Source organism: Globicephala melas, chromosome 13, assembly GCF_963455315.2.
Source record: "Globicephala melas chromosome 13, mGloMel1.2, whole genome shotgun sequence".
In the NCBI taxonomy this organism is placed as follows: Eukaryota; Metazoa; Chordata; class Mammalia; order Artiodactyla; family Delphinidae; genus Globicephala; species Globicephala melas.
Window position 1 is genome coordinate 66911929 of NC_083326.1, and position 20937 is coordinate 66932865.

The 20937-nt window shown below is 57.3% G+C and overlaps 1 protein-coding gene across 1 annotated transcript; it reads left to right on the forward strand.

Moving 5' to 3' along the window:
• The first annotated feature begins 9393 nt into the window (after nucleotides 1-9393).
• On the forward strand, nucleotides 9394-12421 carry OSM (oncostatin M). Its single transcript, XM_030860951.2, has 3 exons — nucleotides 9394-9427; nucleotides 11064-11197; nucleotides 11843-12421. The coding sequence occupies exons 1-3, from the start codon at nucleotides 9394-9396 to the stop codon at nucleotides 12419-12421; spliced, it is 747 nt and encodes a 248-aa protein (XP_030716811.1).
• Nucleotides 12422-20937: the final 8516 nt, after the last annotated feature.

The window sequence follows — 20937 nt, forward strand, 5'->3', positions numbered from 1 at the left end:
CCCCAGACCTCCCGCTGGTCTCCCTGCTTGGGTCTCCCTCTCCTCTGGCTGCAGAAGCATATTTTCCCCAGCACTAGTGTGCTCCCTCCCTCCCCTGTCTCCAGCCTTCCGCAGCCCCCCTGCTCTGTCTTTGAGACCAGCACCCCCACCCCCACCCCACCCCTGGCCCCCCTCCCCCTCCAGTGTCTCACCTATGCTTGCTCTCTCCTCACACCAGGAGCCTCCACTCCAGGCAGCTTCCAGGCCCTGTCCTGAGCTGGCATACCCTGGCCTTTTAAATTTAGGTGTGCCTTTTCTAAGTTGACAAGAGCCCATGCACAGGGACTTCCCTGGTGGCGCAGTGGTTAAGAATCCTCCTGCCAGTGCAGGGGACACACGTTCGAGCCCTGGTCCGGGAAGATCCCACATGCTGTGGAGCAACTAAGCCCGTGTACCACAACTACTGAGCCTGTGCTCTAGAGCCCGTGAGCCATAACTACTGAGCCCATGTGCCGCAACTACTGAAGCCCGTGTGCCTAGAGCCCATGCTCTGCAACAAGAGAAGCCACTGCAACGAGAAGCCCACGCACCACAACGAAGAGTAGCCCCCCCGGCTGCAACTAGAGAGAGCCCGTGTGCAGCAACGAAGACCCAACCAAAAATAAATGAATAAATACATTTATTTAAAAAAAAAAAAAAGCCCATGCACAGGTGCTCACTGGGCAATAACACAGGAGGGGCTGTGGGAGACCCTCTGACTCTCCAGCCCCTTTGGAGTCGACTTCCTGCTTCCCAGCCTCTTGGTTTTCCTGGAGTCGTGTTCTTAACTCTGCCTTAAATTTTTATTTAATTGAAGTGAAATTCACATAATATAAAGTTGACCATTTAAAAGTGAATAGTGGGACTTCCCTGGTAGTCCAGTGGTTAAAACTCTGCGCTCCCACTGCAGGGAGCACAGGGTTCGATTCCTGGTTGGGGCATGATTGCGCAGCACGGCCAAAAAAAAAAAAAAGTGAATAGCTACCTCAGTGGCATTTAGTACATTCACAGTGTTATGCAACCATCACCTCTTTCTAGTTCCCAACACATTTTCATCACCCCAAGAGGAAACCTTATACCCCTTAGCTGTCACTTCCCACTCCCCTCCCACAACCCCTGGCAGTCACCAATCTGTCTTTATGGATTTCAGTATTCTGGACATTTCCTGTAAATGGAATCATCTAATATGTGACTTTTGGTGTCCAGCCTTCTCACTCAGCATGATGTTTTTTGAAGTGCATCTGGGTGGGAGTGTGTGTCAGTACTTCATTCTTTTTATGGCTGAATCATATCCCATTGTATGGACATAACCACTTTTTTTATCCATTATCTGTTGATGGACATTTGGGTTCCCACATTTTGCCTGTTAAACTCTGCCTTCTTGACTGTGGGGATGCCCCGCAGTTGTGTTTAATGCCACACACTGTCCCCCTTCTCTTCCTTACACACTTGTCTGTGGACAGGGTGACCTGGCGCCAGCTGATCACACCCCATCACCCATTGAATGGCCACCAGCTGGCCCTTGGACAGAGCAAGCTTTGATGGCCTTTTCTCCCCTTGGAGCTGCAGGAGGTTTGTTTTTTCATATCAAGATAAATGCTCAGAGTTTCCTTAGCGTGTCCCCAAGAACAAGAAGAGGAAGAAAGCAAGTCTTCCCAGCACCTGTCCCAGGTCATTTCCTCCAGACCAGTAATCGGCATCCCTGCAAGTGAGTCCTGCCTCTGTGTCCCAATTTGTAGACAGCCCCATGAGGACCCTGGCTTGTTCCCCCATCTTCTTCCAGCTGCATTCTCTGTTGATCAAAGCTTCTGAGCTTTGTCTGCAGCTGGCACCCAGAGCAGGCGCAGCCCATCCTACTTCCTCCCTCCGTGCCCTCCACCCCTCCTGCCCCCAACCTCATGCTTGTGAGGACTAAGGACTCCCCATGGCAAGTGCCGGGAAACCGGCTCAACTAGCAGAAACGGGACTCTCATCACGTCCTGTGTAGTTGGGACCTGCCATGTGGTTGGCCCTGGCTTTCTGCAGGGACCAGGGACTCAGGGAAATCCCTTGGCCTTCCTGGCTGCACCAGCCACCCTCTTGCCCACTCGGCAGGACCCCACCCCCGCCTCGTGACGTCCCAGCGCAGGAACCCCAGCCACGTGAGGGAGGCGTGTCTCCTGGGTCTGCCGTTATTCCTGGGAAGGATTCTGATTGGACCTGCTCAGGACGCAGGTGCATTGCTAAACCCCGGGGTACCACGAAGACCAGGCTGGGTTGGACCCCTCCTGGGGCAAGAAAGGGGCAGCCTGGCAAATGGGTCTTCCAAGCCCCTCCATGTGCTGGATATCGGCCTGTGTGTTTATTCATCCTTCACGGTAACTTCACCCTCCTGTAGGTTAGCCTTGTCTTTCTTGCTGATTTATCCCTGGCACCTGGCCTGGTGCCCCCCCCCCCACTGTTACTTATTAAATACAGGTTGAATGAGGGACTGTACGATTGTCTCCTCCAGTGAAGACCGGCCCCTTTCTACGAGACTGTCAGGTGCCGCTTATGTAGAATTTGTTCTGAAATGAATTCTTTAAAGGAAGCAGGAGAAATGCCTTGGCTTTTTCTTTTTCAGTTTGTTTCTCCAGGAAAGTGTTGAAATCTGCAGTGGCTAAAGAATAGGTTTTGAATTCGCTTTAGAAAAATCATCATAAAAGAAAAAGTGAGTGTCTTTAAAGTCGAGGCTTCCTGAAAAAAGAGATCACATGCTTTGGTGTATTGTGAGTGATATGATTCTGATGTCCTTGGGGAGAGGGCATGAGAAAGGCTCCAAGAGGGCCTGTTCCCACCTGGCAGCGAGGTGGGCTTGCAATTTCAGAGGCCTGGCTGCAGGTGTACTGGATATGGGATGGGGCTGCACTGGGGCCCTGAAGCCTGGGGCTTCTGCAGATGGCCATGCATCCATCCGTTCACTAATGATTTATTGGGCACCTACTACGTTCTGGGGCCTGTGCTGTGCTCTGGAGACAGGCACCCTCTTGGAATTTACAGTCTGGCTGGGGAGACAACTCCACAGTTGTAAGAGTTTACAATTCTGAAAAATGCTACGGAGACGGGTACGTGGTACTCTGGGGTGGGGTCAGGGAGCAGGAACCAGACTGGGGTAAAGGAAGGTCACTGGAAGAGGTGAAGCTTGGACTGAAACTTGTTGTCTGATGGCAGTTCAGTAGGTGGAGTGTTCAGGCAGTGGGTACAGCATGTGCAAAGGCCCTGGGGTGAGAGCTCAGCTCCTCTGTGGGGCTGAGGAAGGTCAGAGAAAGTGGTGGGCTAGAGAGCTGTTGGGTGAGGCTGGGGAGGTGGGCAGGGCCTGGGGGACTGAGGTGATGACTTTGGCCTTATCTGAATGGCAACAGGAAGCCAGGCAGTGTTTTGAGCAAGAGGATGGGACCAAGCTGTGTTGTACAAGCCCCTCCGGAGGGGCTGCAATGGCAGCAAAGTGGTTTTGTGGTGGCTTGGTTTTCCCCTCCCTCCTTGCCTTCTTCCCTCCCTGTTCGACTTCCAGCCACACCAGCTGTTCCCTAAACTGGTCCAGTGAGGTCCTATTTGCCCATCAGCTCATGCAGTTCTCTCAACGTGGAATTTGTAGCATTTCTTTTCTGCCTTTCCGCCAATGAAACCAACGTTGTCTTTGCAAACCTGCAGAAATACTGACCTCCGTCACCAAGTCCTCCCCAGGCAGCCACCCCCATGAGAGCCAACCTCCCCTCTCCCGGCTCTGGGAGCCGCTGGTTTTTGTTTCTGTTGAGCCTTTGCTCCCTCCCAGCTGTGTGACCTTCCGCCAAGTTCCCCACCTCTCAGGCCTCAGTTTCCCCACGTACTGGGCGGAGACCATGATTTCTGCCTCATTAGGAGGTTTTGAGGATTCAGAGATCTGGCCCACGTGAAAGGGCCAGAACTGGGCCCGGCACCCAGAAGAGCTGCAGAAATGGTCTCGAATGTCACCACTGGGCAGACAGCACGTTCCTGTGACATCAAGACATTTTTGGCAAGAATGTGATGTTTCGGGACTTCCGTGGTGGTGCAGTGGTTAAGAATCTGCCTGCCAATGCAGGGGACATGGGTTTGACCCCTGGCCCGGGGAAGATCCCACATGCCGTGGAGCAACTAAGCCCATGCCACAACTACTGAGCCTGAGATCTAGAGCCTGCGAGCCACAACTACTGAACCTACGTGCCACAACTACTGAAGCCCTCACGCCTAGATCCTGTGCTCTGCAACAAGAGAAGCCACCGCAATGAGAAGCCTGTGCACCGCAACGAAGAGTAGCCCCCGCTCGCTGCAACTAGAGAAAGCCCGTGCACAGCAACAAAGACCCAACACAGCCAAAAATAAATTTATTTAAAAACAAAAAAGAATATGTTTCAAAATAGGCGTCGTATGTTGTCATTATGAGAAAAGTCAGAACTCCATTGGACTTCCTGATCCAGTTTAATGATTAGGTTTTCTTTTCTTTACAGAGCCATCTCAGTGTTTAGAGCTGCCACGGGACCCCTGGGGCGTTATAGGGTTGTGGGTTCTTTGTGGTCATCTCGCCTGTCCCCAAATCTTACAGAGGGGGCCCTGGGCTCAGAGAGGGTGGCCTGGGGGTGGGGGCCGTCTGCACCCTCAGCTCCTGGTTATCCCACCTCAGAGTAGACGAATCAGCCCCCACCTGCCTTCCTCGCGGCCTAGGGGTTCGCCATGGCAGGGCCTGGTCTGGGGGCCGATGGCTGGCGTGAAGCTCCTGCACAGTAGCCAGTTCCCCCCCCCTCTGCCCTTCCCTGAATAGGTGTTCAGGCCCCTGGAAGGAGGACCAGTCAGTTACCCAACTGGGCGGAGCCACTGGGTGCAGGGGAGGGCATGGAGTCTCATCCCCATGGACATACCAGGTCCCAGAAGAACTGTGGCAGGTCTTGAGTCAAATGACCCCCCAGCTGACAGTGACCTCAGTGACCTCGTGGGGGCCCTGGAAGATCCTTGCTCACCCGGTGTTTATGTAACACGTGTTTCCCAACCGCCCTCAAAGTCACCCTGTGACATAAGCAAATGCGCACCTTCATCTGCCCCAGTGGCAGGAGGGATAAGTGGTCATCGGATACTTGCTATGGGCCGGGCACTGGCGTGCACTCTTCACTGAATTACACTGACCATCCAGTAAGGCAGCATTTGCTCCTGCATTTTCAAAATTGAGATACAATTCACATACCATCAAATGCATTAAAGTGTATAATTCAGTGGTTTTCAGTATATTTACAAGACTGTGCAGTCATCTAGTTCAAAAACATTTTCATCCCCCCAAAAGAAACCCCGTACGCATAAGCTACTACCCCTGTTCCCCAGATCCCCCACTCCATGGCAACCACTAATCTACTCTCTGTCTCTATGGAGTCACCTATTCCGGACATTGCCTATAAACAGAATGTTATGTGGCCTTTCGTCAATTTTTTTTTTGGCCGCGCCGTGTGGCATATGGGATCTTAGTTCACTGACCAGGGATCAAACCCACACCCCTTGCAGTAGAAGCGTGGAGTCTTAACCACTGGACTGCCAGGGAGTCTCTATGTGGCCTTTTGTGACTAACTTCTTTCACTGAGCATGATGATTTTGAAGTTCATCCACATTATAGCATGCATCAGTACCTCATTCCTTTCTGTGGCTGAATAATATTCTATTGTATGGATAGACCACATTTTAAAATCCATTTTCTGTTGATGGGCAGTTGGGTTGCTTCAACATTCAGGCTTTTGTGAATAAATGCCGCTGTGAACAATTGTGCACAAGTTCTTGTGTGATTATATGATTTCAGTTCTCTTGGGTGTATACTCAGGAGTGGAATTGTTTGTTGTATGACATTTCTATGTTCACCATTTGAGGAAGAGACATATTTTTTCCAAAGTGGCTGCACCCTTTTCCATTCCCACCAGCAGTGCACAAGGGATCCGACTCCTCCACGTTCTCTCCAAGACAGACTTATTGTCTGTCTCTGATTATAGCTGCCCTGGTGGGGGTGAAGTGGCATCTCATAGTTTTGATGTGCATTTTCCGGATTCCTAATGATATTGATCATCTTTTCAGGTACTTCTTGGCCATTTGTGTCTGGTTTGGAGAAATGTCTGTTCAAATCACTTGCCCATTTAAAACCTGGGTTGTTTTGTCTCTTTATTACTAAGTTGTGGCACTTCAGTCTACAGAGGGGAAACTGAGCCTCAGAAAGGGGGTGTGACTGGACCAAGAACACTGGGCCCACAAGCAGATGGAGACCAGAACCTGGGTTGATCTCTGCCCCCCACCCTGCCGGCCTCTGCATCCAGCCCAGTGACCCCCTGCTCCAGTGTTGGCCTGCCCCTCAGGCCATGCCGAATCCTGTCCTTGCGTTTAAAGATGGAGGGCTCCCCAGCCGGAGGGTGGGCCGGAAAGGCAAGGAAGCAGCAGCTCTGAGGAACCAAGCCAGGCCTCTCTTCCCCTCCGAATCACGCGGACCTGCCTGACGTGGCCCGGGAAGAGGGGACAGCCCGGACCCTGTGGTCGGGGAACCTATTTATACCGGCAGGGCCGTGTTGCAAGCCCTTCCTGCTGGCGAGAGGGACGTCACCGGGCGCTGACCTCACCAGAAACGCTGACGCATCTTCCCCTCACGCTTTGCTCGGATGGGGAGCGGGGCCTCCTCACCTTGGGGGCACTCCCCGCCCTCCTGCACATCACGGCTCCGGGTTCCCCCTGCCAGTGTCCCCGCTCCCTGCTGCCCTCCAACCATGCCCTCTTCTTGCAAGCTTTTAGGGGCTGAATTGTGTCCCTCAAATTCGTGTGTTGAGGTCACAACCCCCAGCACCACAGAATGTGACTGTCTTTGGAGATAGAGCCTTGAAAGAGGTAATCGAGGTCAAATGAGGCTATTGGGTGGGCCCCACTCCAACATGACTGGTGTCATTATAAGGAGAGATCAGGACAGACATACACAGAGGGGTGACCATGGGAAGAGACCATGAAAAGGCGGCTGTCTACAAGCCAAGGAGAGAGGCCTTAGGATGAAACCAACCCCGCCGGCACCTTGATCGCAGACTTCTAGCTCCAGGACTGTGAGAAAATACCTTTCTGTCATTTAAGCCCCCCAGTCTGTGGCATTTGGTTATGGCAGCCCAAGCAAACTAATATATAAGTTTAAAGCCTCGTGCTCAGAGCGAGGTCTTTCAGATGTGACAGCCCTAGTTTGAATGCCCCCCTCCTCTTAAAGGTTTCTACAAAGGGCAACTGAAGGAGGGGCGACCTCAACGTCTCTGGGTCTTGGAGGCCTCTTTAAACCGAGGAGATCTTATGGCTTCTGGACCGAGGGGTGAAAGCACCGGGCTGTCCCACGACTGTGGAGGCCGGTCAGCAAGGAGCCCCTGAGAGGGGCACGAAGCTCTCCAGCCAGACCTGGCTCTCCTGCCTGGAGCCCGGCCCTGAGCTTCTCCGAGCTTCCGTTTCCTCGTTAAAGAGAGCTGAGGCATCCCTGCCGGCCGCTCTCCCTCCCAGGGCTGTAGCAAGATGAGATCAGGGATGTGAAATGAAGCAGGATCCCGGACTGGCCGGGGCCCCAGGAAGCCGCCTCTTGGAGGTGGGCACCGAGATGAGAAATCGAGCGGAAGTGATGTTCTTGGGAGGAGAATCCGGAACTGGGGTGGCGGATTCCACCCTCAGGGGTGGCAGAATCCACCCTCAGGGGTGGCAACGGTGTGATGAGGACCATGCTGGGCACCAGGGAGTGGGTGGGGGTGAGGAGAAGCCTCCTGGCGGTGGGGTGCCTCTGGTTTTGCCCACTGCTAGATCCTCAACACCTGGCAAAGCGCGCGGCCAAGTGAAAGTTTGTTGACTGCATAAATGAGCGATGTGGGTGTGTCTGCAGAGGGGAGGGCTGGTGGGAACGGCCTTGGTGGTGATGATGGGTGCCGGGGTGGTGATGGGTGGGAGCGTGCCTGGCTGGCCCTCCTCCTTCTGGCCACCTTGGCTTTCCTAGTCCAGGCTCCACAGGGCCTGAGCAGCTCAGGCCTCCCTGGCAGCCCCCAAGGGCCCCACCCTGGCTCCTCAGCCTTTGACATCCTCCTCCCCACCGAGCTCCTCAGGGTGCAGGCCAAGGACCCTCGTCCAGGTCTGCTGGATATGCTGGGGCTGACAGGCATGGCATGCAGGCCGGGGCCAGCCCCTCCACCCCCTCATCGCCCTCTCCTAGGCCTCAGTTTATCCTGCGCTGAAGCAGCAGGTTGGCTCGGGAGGCGCTGTCTCTGGCCCCTTCATTCATCTGTGAGAAGCAGAGGACTGACTCAAGATCACTATCTTTCAGAGAAAGTGAAACCTGGTCCCCAACGGTCGCCGCAGCAACTCCCCATCTCCTCCGGCCCCCCACCCCACCTCCCGACAGCTAGTACTTAGAATCAGACTTTCATCTTTCCTTTTGCCTTCAAAGGGCGTTTGCCTTGTATGTCCATGACTGCAGCAGCCCTGTGAGGTGGCTGGGAAATACTTTTCGAATCCTCATTTTACGGTGGGTGGGTGGGGCTCTGAGGCCCAGAGAGGTTAAGCGACTTGCCTTGGATCACACAGCATGTCAGTGGGCTTGAACCCTAATCTCCTGTTTCTCTTGCCTCAAGTGCCTGGTTCTCCCTAGAGGGCCCTGTCTATAGAAAAAGAGCCTGGCTGTGGGCAATGGGCCTGGGATGGGGAAGGCTGGTTATGTGAGGGGTGCCTGGTGGGGGAAAGGAGATGGCTGAGAGCCCCACTGGAGGATGCAGGTCCTGGGGCCAGAACCACAATCTCGGGGCTGCCAGCCTGGGTCTGGCTCTGTGCCCAGAGCCCGGTGGTTTCCGCTCACAGATGTCCCAACAGCCCTGGCAGGAGGGCGGGAAGGGCACTCAAGAAGGAAGATGTCTCGCTCCCTTCAGCCCCAAACCACAGAGGCCTGTGAGGCCGATGGCTCCTGGGCTGGGACTGGGCTGTGCGCCCTCCAGGAGCCCAGCTGGTGGACTCTCCCCTCCACCCCGGGCACAGCCCCCTGCAGCGAGCATGGACCCCCTTGCTCCCTGCTCACCCCAGGAAGGCTGAGGCTGCGGTTTGCATCATCCTTGGGCGTGGGGCTGACCTCGAAGAACGAATTCGAAGAAAACAGGAGGAGGAGCAGGCATGCCACCGCACCCAGCGCCCATTGGCCGCCTGTGGAAACTTTGGTTTTTGGGGTCATGTTCCCAGAAGGCCTGCCCTCCCCCCTCCCCCTCCCCACCCACCTCACGAGGTGTTGGCCAATCCTCCCGGCGGGCATAAAGTGGCTGCCAGCCTGCAGGGCTCCAAGCCTGGAGGTGTCACCCCCGGCAGGCGCAGGCCAGAGCTCGGTCACCCAGCATGCGGGCACAGTGTATGCGGAGGACACCGCTCAGTAAGTACTTCCTTCCTCCCCACCAGCACCTGCTTGCTGTGCTCATAGGTGCCAGCGGGGAGCAAGGGCACCCTCTGTCCTCCAGGAATAGGGGAGGCCAGGCGCCGGGCAGAGGATGCTGAGAAGGGGAGAGAGCCAGGGGGTCAGGCAAAGAGAGGGATCCACTGAGAACAGAGCATCTTCACAGGGTAGAGAAGGATATTACCAGAGGGCTTCCACGGGGAGGGTGATGTACAGTCAACTCTGGGAGCAAGGGAGTGAAGGAAGGGGATCACTGCGGGAGAAGCCAGGGAAGCAGGTGGGAGGTGGGAGATGTGCTGGGGCAGAGGAGGAAGCCGCAGAAGCTGAGCAGCATCATGGTGTGATGTCTGGAAGGGCTGTGGAGCCTCCTTCTTGCCCCAATTTGGAAGCTCTGGGATGAATGGACACTGTCAGCCGGGCCTGGGGGCCCTGGAGCCCACACAATCACACAGCGCACATAGCCACACCCACAGGATGACATGCACACAGTCACGTGACGTCATCTGGAACCCTCGATCTCACCAATCTGGGAACCCCCACATGCAGCCCGGGGCCCCTGCCCTGGATGGGACACAACGGTTGTGTGTGGCCAGCTGTTTCCTCGAGCCTCGCACAGATCTAGACGCACACCCATGCAGGCACCCTAGTCCCACGTGCACTGTGCCCACACCAGCCCCCCTGCCCGAGCCCAGCAGCAGGTACCTGGGGGGCGGCGAGGGGTGCCTGGTAGTCATTGTGCCTAGGCGCCTGGCCCCTTGGCCTCCCCAGCAGCATCTTCCCCAAGGGGCCACAGTTCTTAGGAAGGGAAGGTGGTGTCACTGCCTTCCGGGCCATTGCGCCACAGGCCCTTCCGACCACGTGGCTGCCAGGGCCTTGTGGGTGGGTGGGGGGAAGCAGGGGAGTGGTAATTATACCCGCCCCCCAGAATGTTCTGGCTCACAGCATCTCTGGTGGGCCTGACAAAAGTGGCCACTTACGGAGAGAGGAGGGAGGCCTGAGAGATGGGGTCACGGGCTGGCCTTGGGTGACCTGAGCAAGCCCTTCTCCTTTGGAGCCTTGGTTTTCCTGTCAGTCAAATGGGGGCATGGACGAGATGGTCTCACGTATCCTTTCCATATGGAAACTTTGGGTGGAAAGGCAGCCTCTCCTGGTTCTGCAGACATAGATCAAGGTGTCTAGCTGTCCTGGGCTGCAAAATCCTCCAGAGCGCACCTGCGTGGGGGGTGGGGTCTGTTACAGCAGGTTCAGGGCCTGCAGCAGTGGTCACCCCTTAGCCCAGAGGACTTGCAGGGAGCAGCCCCACCTGGGCCACCCCAGGTCAGCTCCTGAGTTTGGCAGGCTTGACTCTAGCCAGGCCCCACCACCTCTTCTCAAAGTCTTACTTGGTGAATTGCAACCACTGTTTTGGGTGTTGGGCAGTGACTCGCTGGGAAGGTGGTGGAGGCCCCAGCAGGTAGCCCCGTGCATGCACCGTGCCCAGCCCCGCCCCCAATGGCAAAAAGCTGGGGATGATGGGCTGTGCCCTCTGAGGCCCGCTTGAGTGACCTCCTCTCTGAAAGGCACCCACCTGTGGCTTCCTCACTGAGGCAGGTGACATGTCCCCTCTCTGCCCCAGGTGTGATCCTCGGACTCCTGTTCCTGAGCATGACGGCCACAAGCAAGTGCTTGGGCAAGTACCATGAACTCCTCCTGCAGCTCCGGCGTCAGGCGGGCCATATGCAGGACACCAGCACGCTCCTGGACCCCTATGTGAGTGACCGGCCCCTGGGGGCATCTGAGTCTCAGAGAACTGTGGGGTTAGGGCAGCAGTGAGTCCCAGAGAGGACAGGCCCAAACCCTACTCAATCTGAGGCTGGGGGGAAAACGAGTCTCCGTGTTATTCCTGGGCCATGGTGAACATCCCAGGCCTAACCCTGAGATGCCAAGTAGGCAGTGCAGCTCCCCCAGCTTAGTGGGCCTGGAGTGTGAACCCCAACTCCATTGCCTCATTCGTCCATTTGCCCCATGTGCTCATTGCACACCTACCACAGGCCTTGTTCTAGGCACTGGGATGTAGCAGTGAACAGTCCCACCCTCCTGAGCTCATGTCACCTCCCGTCACCTCCCCAATGACACACTTCATGCCACAATCACCACCTGTGTGGTCACCCCTCCAGCTCCCTGGCATACCTCTAACCTCACCTGCAGTGATCCAGGAGTCCTCGCCCCTCTTCGGCCTCAGTTTCTGGATCTGTACAATGGGAGGATTGGAAAGGGGGGGTACATGAGGTCCAGTGGTTCAAGGCTGAGCAGAGCAGGTTCATATGTGTGTGTGTGTGTGTGTGTGTGTGTGTGTGTGTGTGTGTGTGTGGTGGGGGCTCCAGCTCTCACCCCTGCATTGTCCTTTCCCCACAGATCCGCATCCAAGGCCTGGACACGCCAGGACTGAAGGAGCACTGCAGGGAGCGCCCCGGGGCTTTCCCCAGCGAGGACGCCCTGCGGGGGCTCAGCAGACAGAGCTTCCTGCAGACCCTCAATGCCACGCTGGGCCTCGTCCTGCACAGACTGACTGCTTTGTATCAGGACCTCCCTGAAGCCCAGCAGTTGGTGGGACTGAACATCCGCGGGTTCAGGAGTAACATCCATTGCATGTCCCAGCTGCTGCGCAGCTCCTCAGAGGCAGAGACACCTGAGCCCACTCAGCCAGGCCCCGGGCCCACGCCGCCGCCCACGCCGCCCTCAGACGCCTTCCAGCACAAGTTGAAGAGCTGCAGGTTCCTGCACGGCTACCACCGCTTCATGCACTCTGTGGGGCAGGTCCTCCAGGAGTGGGGGGAGAGCCGGAGCCGGAGCCGGAGCCGGAGCCGGAGACACAGCCCCTGCCGGGCCCCTGGAGACACAGCCCTCGCCAGGCCCTGCAGAGGGGGGGCCCGCAGGACGTGGCCCTTCCGGAGGGACAGGAGACTCATGCCGAGGGGACAGCTTCCCCGGTAGCCTTAGGGTGAAAGGTCAGCAGGTACTCTGCAGGATGGCGCAGCCCCAGGGCCTGCCATCCTGCTCCCCTCTGTTCCCCGCCTCTCAGAAGTGCACTTTAAGGGGTGGGAGCCGTGCAGCCCCTCTACCTCCTCTGGGCTGGGCTAGGGACATAGGGTCAGGCTGTTGAGCCCCCCAGCCCTGAGTTCCTCAGTCTGGTGGGGTGGCCAGGTCAGGTCCACACGGGGCCAACTTTCCATTGATTCAGGGGTCTGATGACACAGGATGACTCATGGCCAGACTGGCTGCCACCCCCTGCTCTGCTGCCCGGAGGCCTGCCGGACTGTCCCTCTCATGACTTGCAGGGCCGTTGCCCCCATACTTCCTCCTTTCCCTAGTGGCCTGGTTCCAAGACGGGGAGGTCAGGGCCTGAGCTGGCCTCCTATGCCTCATCACGTCTCGGGCCAGACCCCTGGATGTCTGGATGACCTCACTTTAGGCAGCTGTGATGGGGCAGAGTGCACTAGAAAGAGCACTGATTTGGGGGGGTCCAAGGTTGGTCCCTAACTTGCTGTGTGGCCTCAGCAAGGCCGCTTTACCTCTCTGTACCTCAGTTTTCTCTTTGTGATTCGAAGGGCTTGGGGGCCATGTAAAGCCCTCTCTGCCTGTCAGTTGCTGGGACTCTGTGACATAGGGTGGATATCAAATTCTCTCCATACATGGGGATACGCAGTACAGATGGCCACTGGGCACAGACTGAGTTCTCTGGAAGAGACCTCCTAGCTAGCACCTGGAAGCGCCTGGTCTTGGGTCCTGGGTGCTGGCTGCTCCCCCTGGTGGTACATCATGGTATTTTCTTATGCTGAAACCATTGCCCTCCTGGAGGGGGTCCCAGAAGCTGCTGGGCCAATTCCTTGGAGGGACATGACTAATTTATAGATTTTTTAAATCAGTTTTTATCTGTTTCCTATTTATAAGGCTTATTTATAATGTGTATTTAATGTTAATATTGTGCCAACATATATTTAAAACTTGCCTGGTTTCTAAAGCCCCTGTGTCTCTCTGCTGCCTTGTGGGACAGGATTTGGGGGAGCCTCTTGGCGGGGGGTCCCTATGTGGTAAGGCCACAAGCATCCACCACCTGGGGCCTGGGCTGGGGGGTCCTTGCTCTATCCAGGAAAGGAAGTCGCACACCCCAGTCAGCTGGGGGCTCTGACTGTGGGGCATCTTAAACACAGACAAGGTGTTTGTTGTTTCTGAATGGGTCTCTCTTGAGAAGCTGGGGACCAGGGGTGTTGGGGTTTGGGAGCCAGAGGGGAAGGAGGAAGGATGGAGTGTATGGGTTGCTCTGGGCCCTTGTGGGTGTCTGGCTGGGGGTATGTGTGCTGATGTGTGTTGTGTGAAACAGACAAGATAATAATAGATCCTGCCTCACATGTGGCCTGTAACCTGGTAGGTGCTTGAAACTGCTTCCTGAAGGGCCCCAGGGTGGATAGGGATTCCACCTGGCTCTCTCCGGATGCTCAGGGCCCCGCCTCGGAAGGGTCATCTATAGGCTGATGACATGCTGAGGCAGCAGCTACAAAGGAAGGGCTCACAGAAGCCGATGAACGTGACCTGGATCAGTCCCATTTCTGGTGGGAACAGGATTTAACATGGGGTGGAAGAGAGTCCTGTGTGGGACTCCCCGCAATAGATATAACCCACTTTGCAGATGAGAAGACCGAGGCTCAGAGAGTTTGAGTCCTCAGAGCAAATTTACTGGGGGCGGGCACATTTTAAATTCAGGCCCGTTAGATGCCAGGGCAGGAGCATCCTCCTGTCACCTTTCAGCCTCTGTAACTCTGCTGACAATTTCACGAGTCCCCGGGGGCACGGAGCTCCCAAGTGTGGGGGCAGACAGACAACAGACAAGCAAAAGAACCAACAGGAGCATCTGAGGTTGCAGTGTGAGCTTGAGCTTGGCAAAAGCAAAGCGGTGATGTAATAGAGAGTGAGAGTCAGGTGATGTGGGTTGTCAGTGTGGTGCCTGGAAGAGGTGATGTCTACTCTGAGGACTGAATGACGCACAGGAGAAGGGGTGGAGCCTGTAGGTGGCAGGAAGAGCTAGGGCAAAGGCTCCGAGCATTCAAGGATGAGGATATAGTGAGTGAGAGCATTGCTGATTTATCAAAAAGGCCCAGAGAGGGGAAGCATCTTGCTCAATGTCACGGAGCGAGTTAGTGCAGTGCTGGGGCTAGAACTCCAGGTCTCTTACTCCCAACCAACAAGCGCCCAATATATTCCAGGCTGTTTACCAAGCACTTAGTAAGGGTCTCTACTGCCCCCCAATGGGCTCTCTCTTGCTCTCGGGCTCCTGCCACACCAGCCACTTTGGGGATCCCAATATGCCCAGGGTACCCTCCCACCACAAGGTCTCTGCCTGTGCTCTTCTCTCTGTCTGCAATGCTGTGCTCTGGTTTTTGGTTAATGCATCCTCGGCTATTCTTAACCCCATCCGTGTTCTGGGTCTAACAACTTGGTTATTTTTTTCCTCAAAACTGTCGCGTGGGGGGCCTCTCTTGGTTTGCTTTGCCATCTGCCTCCCCCGCTAGCCTGGAGTCTCCAAGGATGGAGACCAACCACATCTGCCTTGCTCTGCTCTCAGCACAGTACCTGGCACCCAGCAGGAGCTCAGTGAGGAGCAGGGCAGGGAGCCTGGCCTAGACAGGCGCTACCCACGTGTGGCCAAGGGCAGGGGCTGGCCTCTGCTCTTTTCTGCTGCACCCCCAGCATGGGGGTGGGGGACTTTCCTCGGGCTGGGCTGCTGGGAACCTCTGGGTGGGAGGTGGCAGACACCGAAAGCCAGGCACCCTCAGGTTCCTGGAGCAGAAGGGGAGTTGGCACTAAGGCAGCATGTGGTTGCCCACGGAGAGGATAGAAGTTGGTCTGCGGAGGAAGAGCTGGGAAGCCCAGGGTAGTTGTTCTTCACCCCTGCCTGGGCCCCCTGCCAGCCTCTAGAGAGGTGGCTAAGCCCCGGGAGAGGTGTCTGGGGCTGCTTTGAACTGGAGCTGCACCCCCCCAGCAGGAAGCAGATCAGGGAGCCCCAGACTCTGGGGGGGGTTCTTGGGGGTCCTATCAGTGAGGACTTGTCAATTCCACGCTGTCTTCTGATGAGACCACAGCTGCAGGTGCCATCTCCAGCCTGGGCCCAGATCCACAGACCCAGCTGCCAGAGCATCTGCTGGGTGCCCTGTGGGTGCCTCAAGGCTGAACTCAGCCCCAAGCCCACACCTTTCTGCTTCCTAATCGCCCCCACTGAAGTTCCAGAACCCCAGCGCACCTCCCTCAACCTCCCTTAGCCTCAACCTCTTCTCTCCCCATTGATCCTGTGATTTCTCCAACACCCTATCCCTGGCACGTGCCTCCTTCTCTTCCCACCGCCAGCCAGGTCCTGACTCCCTGGACACATCTCACTGTCACGTCTTCTGCTCACAAACCTTCGATGACTCCCTCCCATCCTGCTGCCTGAGGCATCGATTCCAAACTCCTCAGCACAGCCAGCCAGGGCCCTGCTCTCAGGCCCACCCAACTTTGCCAGCTCATCTCTGCATTTGCTACATGCTCAGCTGGCCCCCAACACATCCAGGCATCCTGACCTCCCAGTGCCTGCATTTCCCCCTCCCCCTCCTCCTGCCCTCCCAGGCCCCTCCTCCTTAACTCCCCATAGAGTGGCTGGCGGGGCTTCCCTGGGGCTTTGGGCAGGGCAGCTTGCAGGGGTCGTTTCTGGTGTCTGCACCTGGAGTCAGAACGAACCCTCTTGGATCATCACCCCCCCCCCACTACAGCGACAACTGCTGTGAGATCAGGGCTCCCATGACCATCCGGCATGAGGGGTAGCGGGGGAGGGGTTCTAATAATGCTTTTGTGCCACAGTGTGAAGCTGATCCCCCACAAGGCATGCTTTTCCCAGAGTGGCGATGTCCTGTGAGCCTGCAAATAGCATATGCTCCCCCAAGTGGCTCATGTGAAGGGACAAAGCAGCCGCAGGCCATGGGCGAGCTGGTACAGGGTCAGGGAGATAAGGAGTCCTCGGGCAACCCTGCTGCTGGAATCGACCACAAGCTGGGTTTTCTTTTCTTTCTCAAGTTTTTCAGGGTGACAGTCACAGCCCCTCAGTCAACCCTGAACATGACACACACGGATGGAAAGTTTCCTGGGACGGGGGGGCCCTCCAGGGAAACTGCAGGAAAAAAGGCAAGGATGGGGTGCCAGCACTTATAGTCTGTCTAAAGAACAAACTCCCGGCTTGCAAACGGCAGATCTGGGTCTCTGGCCTCCATAGCCTCAGCGCCTTCGCTGCCCGCCAGTTCTGATGTGATTTGAACGCTCTCTCTCTCAAGGGACAGGAAAGTACTTGGGAGTTCAGCAAAATGACTTCAAACCCCAGCCCCGTGGCCCGTGTAACCTCCGGGCTGAGCCTCGGCTTCCCTGTCTGCACAACAGACTCAGGTAATTGGACACCTCCCAGGCCAGAGCAGAGATTTTCTGGGAAACAATGCAACGCAGGGTCTGTTGGCGCTGCCGTCATAAGCTGTCACAGAACAGGTGCCCGAGCCACGTCCTCTTTATTTTCTCTCCCTCATTTTCCCTTTTCCTTGTTGGTTTCTTTCTTCACAGCTCTTCTGTCTTTGTTCCTGTCCCCTCTTCTCACCGCCACCACCCACGCCAGGCCTGGGACCCGGAGTGCCCACAGAACCCCTTTTCCATGCTGAGGAAAGGGTCACAGTCCACGGTCAGAGTGGGGAGGCCCTGGGCTCAGCCAACCCCGCTCCCTGCTTCCTGGGGCGTCCCCGAGGGCTGGGCTCCACTGACTCGGGGAGGGGCGAAGGTCTCTGAGGGAGGGGGTTGGGCAGGTGGGGCCCCAGAGCCCGTGGAGGAGGGCGGACCAGATGGGCCAGGTGGCTCCCGGGTTCTGAGGTGGGTGCCAGGGCAAGGAGTGGTGGCTTGAGGGGCACCGTGTCCGGGGGGTTGGCTGCAGCCCTGTGACTCTTCCAGGGATGGGGACAAGGGGACATGGCCCTGGTGCACACGGCCTGTGGCAGGTCTGAGTCAAAACACCTAAGGCCGACCCCGGCCGGTCATGTGGAGGGCTGCCCAGTCATCGCCTTATGCCGGCCTGGATCACCCTGGCGGGCTGGGCGCGGCCAAGTCAGCCGTGAGTCAGGCCCCGGCGGCCTCGCCACGCAGCACAGGGCAGGGGCCGCCGGGCCCAAGGACGACCCCTCCCCACCCCTGGCCCTGCTTCTCCCCTCAACCAGCCTGAAGACCCTGCCCCACCTGTGTCAGGTGCAGTCTGGCCAGGGACCTGGGCTTCCCGGCCCCTGTTGCCCCCAACCCTTCAGCCAGGGGGTGGGGTGGAAGTGGGGGGAGCCTCGGGGCTACCCGGCCCTGGACGGGAAGTCAAGTCGGGGGCGGGGTGAGGAGCTGTCTCCAGAGAAGATTCAGCAGGAGAGAGAAGCAGAGGAGCCTGGCCCAACGTCGATGGTGCCCCACTGAAGACCCAGCAAGCACCCCGCCAGACGCTGGAGGGTCCAGTGCGGCACAGACCACGGTAGGCTTCCCCGAATTTATCCTCAGCACAGGCAAACATCACCTTTTCCCTCATGTGTCGGGGGCACCTGATGGCCCACCCGGCTCTCCAGGCCTCAGTCTCCCCGACCGCGTAATGGGCATGGTAAGATGTGCCCTGCACATCTCTCTGAGCCTGTGGAGGTAGAGTTCAGACCAGTTGTGAAAGTGTCATGTGGACACCTGAGGGGTTAAAGATCATGGCAGGTTTAGAGGGCAGAGGAGAGAGTACTGGATGGGGAGGCCGGAGTCCTGGCTTTGTCATCCCGAAGGGGTCACCCCTGGGGGTCTTGATTCCTGGATTCCCAAGGGGCCCTCAAGTTCCCTTTTCCCCAGAGCAGTGGAGGGTTCTGAGTTCGTGGCAGCCTAGCTTTCCCTGGGATGGAGACCTGGCAGGTAGAGGGTCCCTGTCCCCCCAGAAGGGGCTGTGGTGGGTCACAGGGTGGCCCCCGCCTGCCTCTGCTTTCGGGAAAAGAGAGTGAGTCTTTGCTAAAGTGAAGTCTCTCAAGGGAGGCTCTGGAGTGTGTGGTTGGTCAAGGTCATGACCCCTACACTTTTGACCTTGACCCAGAGAGGACTCGACCTCTCTGTGCTTTGCTTACTCTGTAAGATGGGCTTAACTGTGGGGGCACCAGCTCATGGGACCATGCAGGGAGAAAGGAGAAATGTAAGTAAAGTCTTCACAGAGTTTGGCACCGGGGGGCAGAGGGGCGGGCGGCACCTTGGCATAAATAACCTGAGAAGGGGTTGGACCCCAATTTTGCCATCAGCAGTTCCCCAGGACTGGGGAGAGGCTCCTGGGATGGCAGGGACATTGTCCCCAGAACCTGTCCTGGGTGGGGATTAGGTGGTCCTGGGGCTTGAGGGGGGTGGGAAGGGACAGAAGTCCCCCTCCTCCCCCTCCTCTCCCTCCTACCCCCCCCACCCCTGCCCCTCCTCCCAGAGCTCCCACTGGATGGAGGAACGCAGCCCCCACCCCAGGCCCGCTGCATGAGGTCTCTGGCTCCCCCTTGTGGCCAGTCCTCAATGCACACCCCCCCACCCCCCCACCTCCCCGCCAGGTGCTCAGCAGGGCAGAGGCCCCTCCAGGACCCCTCTGCTGGCCTCCTTCCCTGCCCTGGCTGACGGCCTCGGCCTACCCTCCATTCCGAGCCCCAGGCATCTACCCCAACTTCCTCAATCCCCAAATCCTGCCCTGCCCAGCCCTAGGGGAGGCACTGACCCAGTCAGGTGGACCCAGGGCTGGAGGTGCCCCTGCCACGGTGCCTGCTGCCCACTGGTCAGTGGGGGGCGCTGCAGCCCGCGGCTTGGGGCTAAACTCAGTGGCTGAGTGCTGGCGAGCGCTGAGCCGCGAGCCCCGGACCTGGCCCTCACCTCCGCTGCGTCCAGCGCTCCAGGGTGCCTGGGAGGCTTTCTCTATCCTCTACAACCCCATCCCATAGTTTACACCTCAAAGAGCCTTTCTGGATCCTTGGAGACGGATGGCCTTCTCTAGGCTGGTTTTACAGACGGGAAAACCGAGACTCCTAAAAGGAGTCTCTTTCTGGAATCCCCACTGCTAATCAGGAATAAAACCTGGGATTCCTGACTCCTTGTCTGGGAACCTGAGGGAGGCACGCAGCCCACATATTGTTGGAGATGTGCCACTAATCTGTGGCCTTGGAAAAGTCACTTCCCCTCTCTGGGCCCCACCTGTGAAGTTTTAACAGCTAAGATAATAATACTATCAGTCACTCAGGCATGTCTTCTGTGCTGCAGGGTTTCCCAGAGGGTGATGCTAACCTCTCAGGTTGACAACATTGTGTCGCATTTTATACTCTTGGAACTGGGGTCTGAGCAATGAGGTCACATGTCTGAGGCCGTGAGTGGCAGAGCTAGGACTGCCCTTGAGGCCTGGCTGATTGAAGAGACCACCAGCCCCAACCCCCTGACACCCCCCTTATTATTTCTGATCTTTTCCCTTTGCAAGTGGGAACATGGAGGTGGCAGAGGCCAGAGTGGTCTTTAAGTTTCCCAGGCTAACACCACTTTAGGAGGTAGGTGGGCTCTTGGAGGGGAGCCTAAGGGTCAGGAACTACAGGCCACTGTCCTCCCTCTATGTGAGGGTCTCCTGCTGCCAGCCTGCTGACCAGAGTGGACTCTGGGGAGACCACAGCCACTGAGGGGCTTGCGGGACTCCAGCTCTCTAGACAGTCCACTGTGATCCTGGGGCGGGCGTGGTCCCACCCAGAAAGGGAGGAAGCGGAAACGGGGTCCAGGGGTGGGGCAGGGGTGGAGGAGGCCAGGCTGGGCAGGAGATCAGAGCGGGATTGTGTCATGGAGTCCTGCAGCTGATAAGCAGCTGAGCGGCCGGCCCAGGCAGAAGGAGGGGATCCTGGGGTTGACTCATCCTGGGGACCCCCCTGGCCCCCTGCTGCCAGTGAGTCCTGGACCACACTTGGCCTCCTGGCTCCAGTTTGAGGGAGGCTGTGGGGTCGTGGGCTGGAGAGCTCGCTCCATCGCACCCTGTGTGACCTTAGGCAAATCGTTCAACTTTCTGAGCCTCAGTTTCCATGTCTGTAAAACCAGGATTAAAGTGTCTCCCGTGGGGATGGGTGTTAGGACCGGAGATAACAGGGGACTCTCGTGAGTGCTTTGCTTGCTTTGGGGGATGCAGGCAGGAGAGAAGCTCATAAGGCCTTTGGGGTCAGCGATGGGCCAGCTACGTGCCACAGAAAGCATGGGAAGCAGGGCTGGAGTGGCTCAAGGGTGCAGGGTAGTGGGGACGGGTGTCATACCCAGGTTACCTGGAGGACAGAGGGGGCAGCCTGGCCCTCTCCTCTCGGCTCCCCCCAGCTCCTCCCCTACCTGGTCCTGTCCCTCCCTGACTTCAGGGAGCTCATCTTTTCTTCTCTTCCCAGGAGGAGGACGGTCCAACCTCAGCCGGG

Bases quoted from the DNA above. Each gene is read 5' to 3' on its own strand.
- OSM (XM_030860951.2), top strand. From the start codon at position 9,394: ATGCGGGCACAGTGTATGCGGAGGACACCGCTCA. The intron at 9,428-11,063 runs GTAAGTACTTCC...TCTCTGCCCCAG, and splicing joins TATGCGGAGGACACCGCTCA to GTGTGATCCTCGGACTCCTG. The intron at 11,198-11,842 runs GTGAGTGACCGG...CTTTCCCCACAG, and splicing joins GCACGCTCCTGGACCCCTAT to ATCCGCATCCAAGGCCTGGA.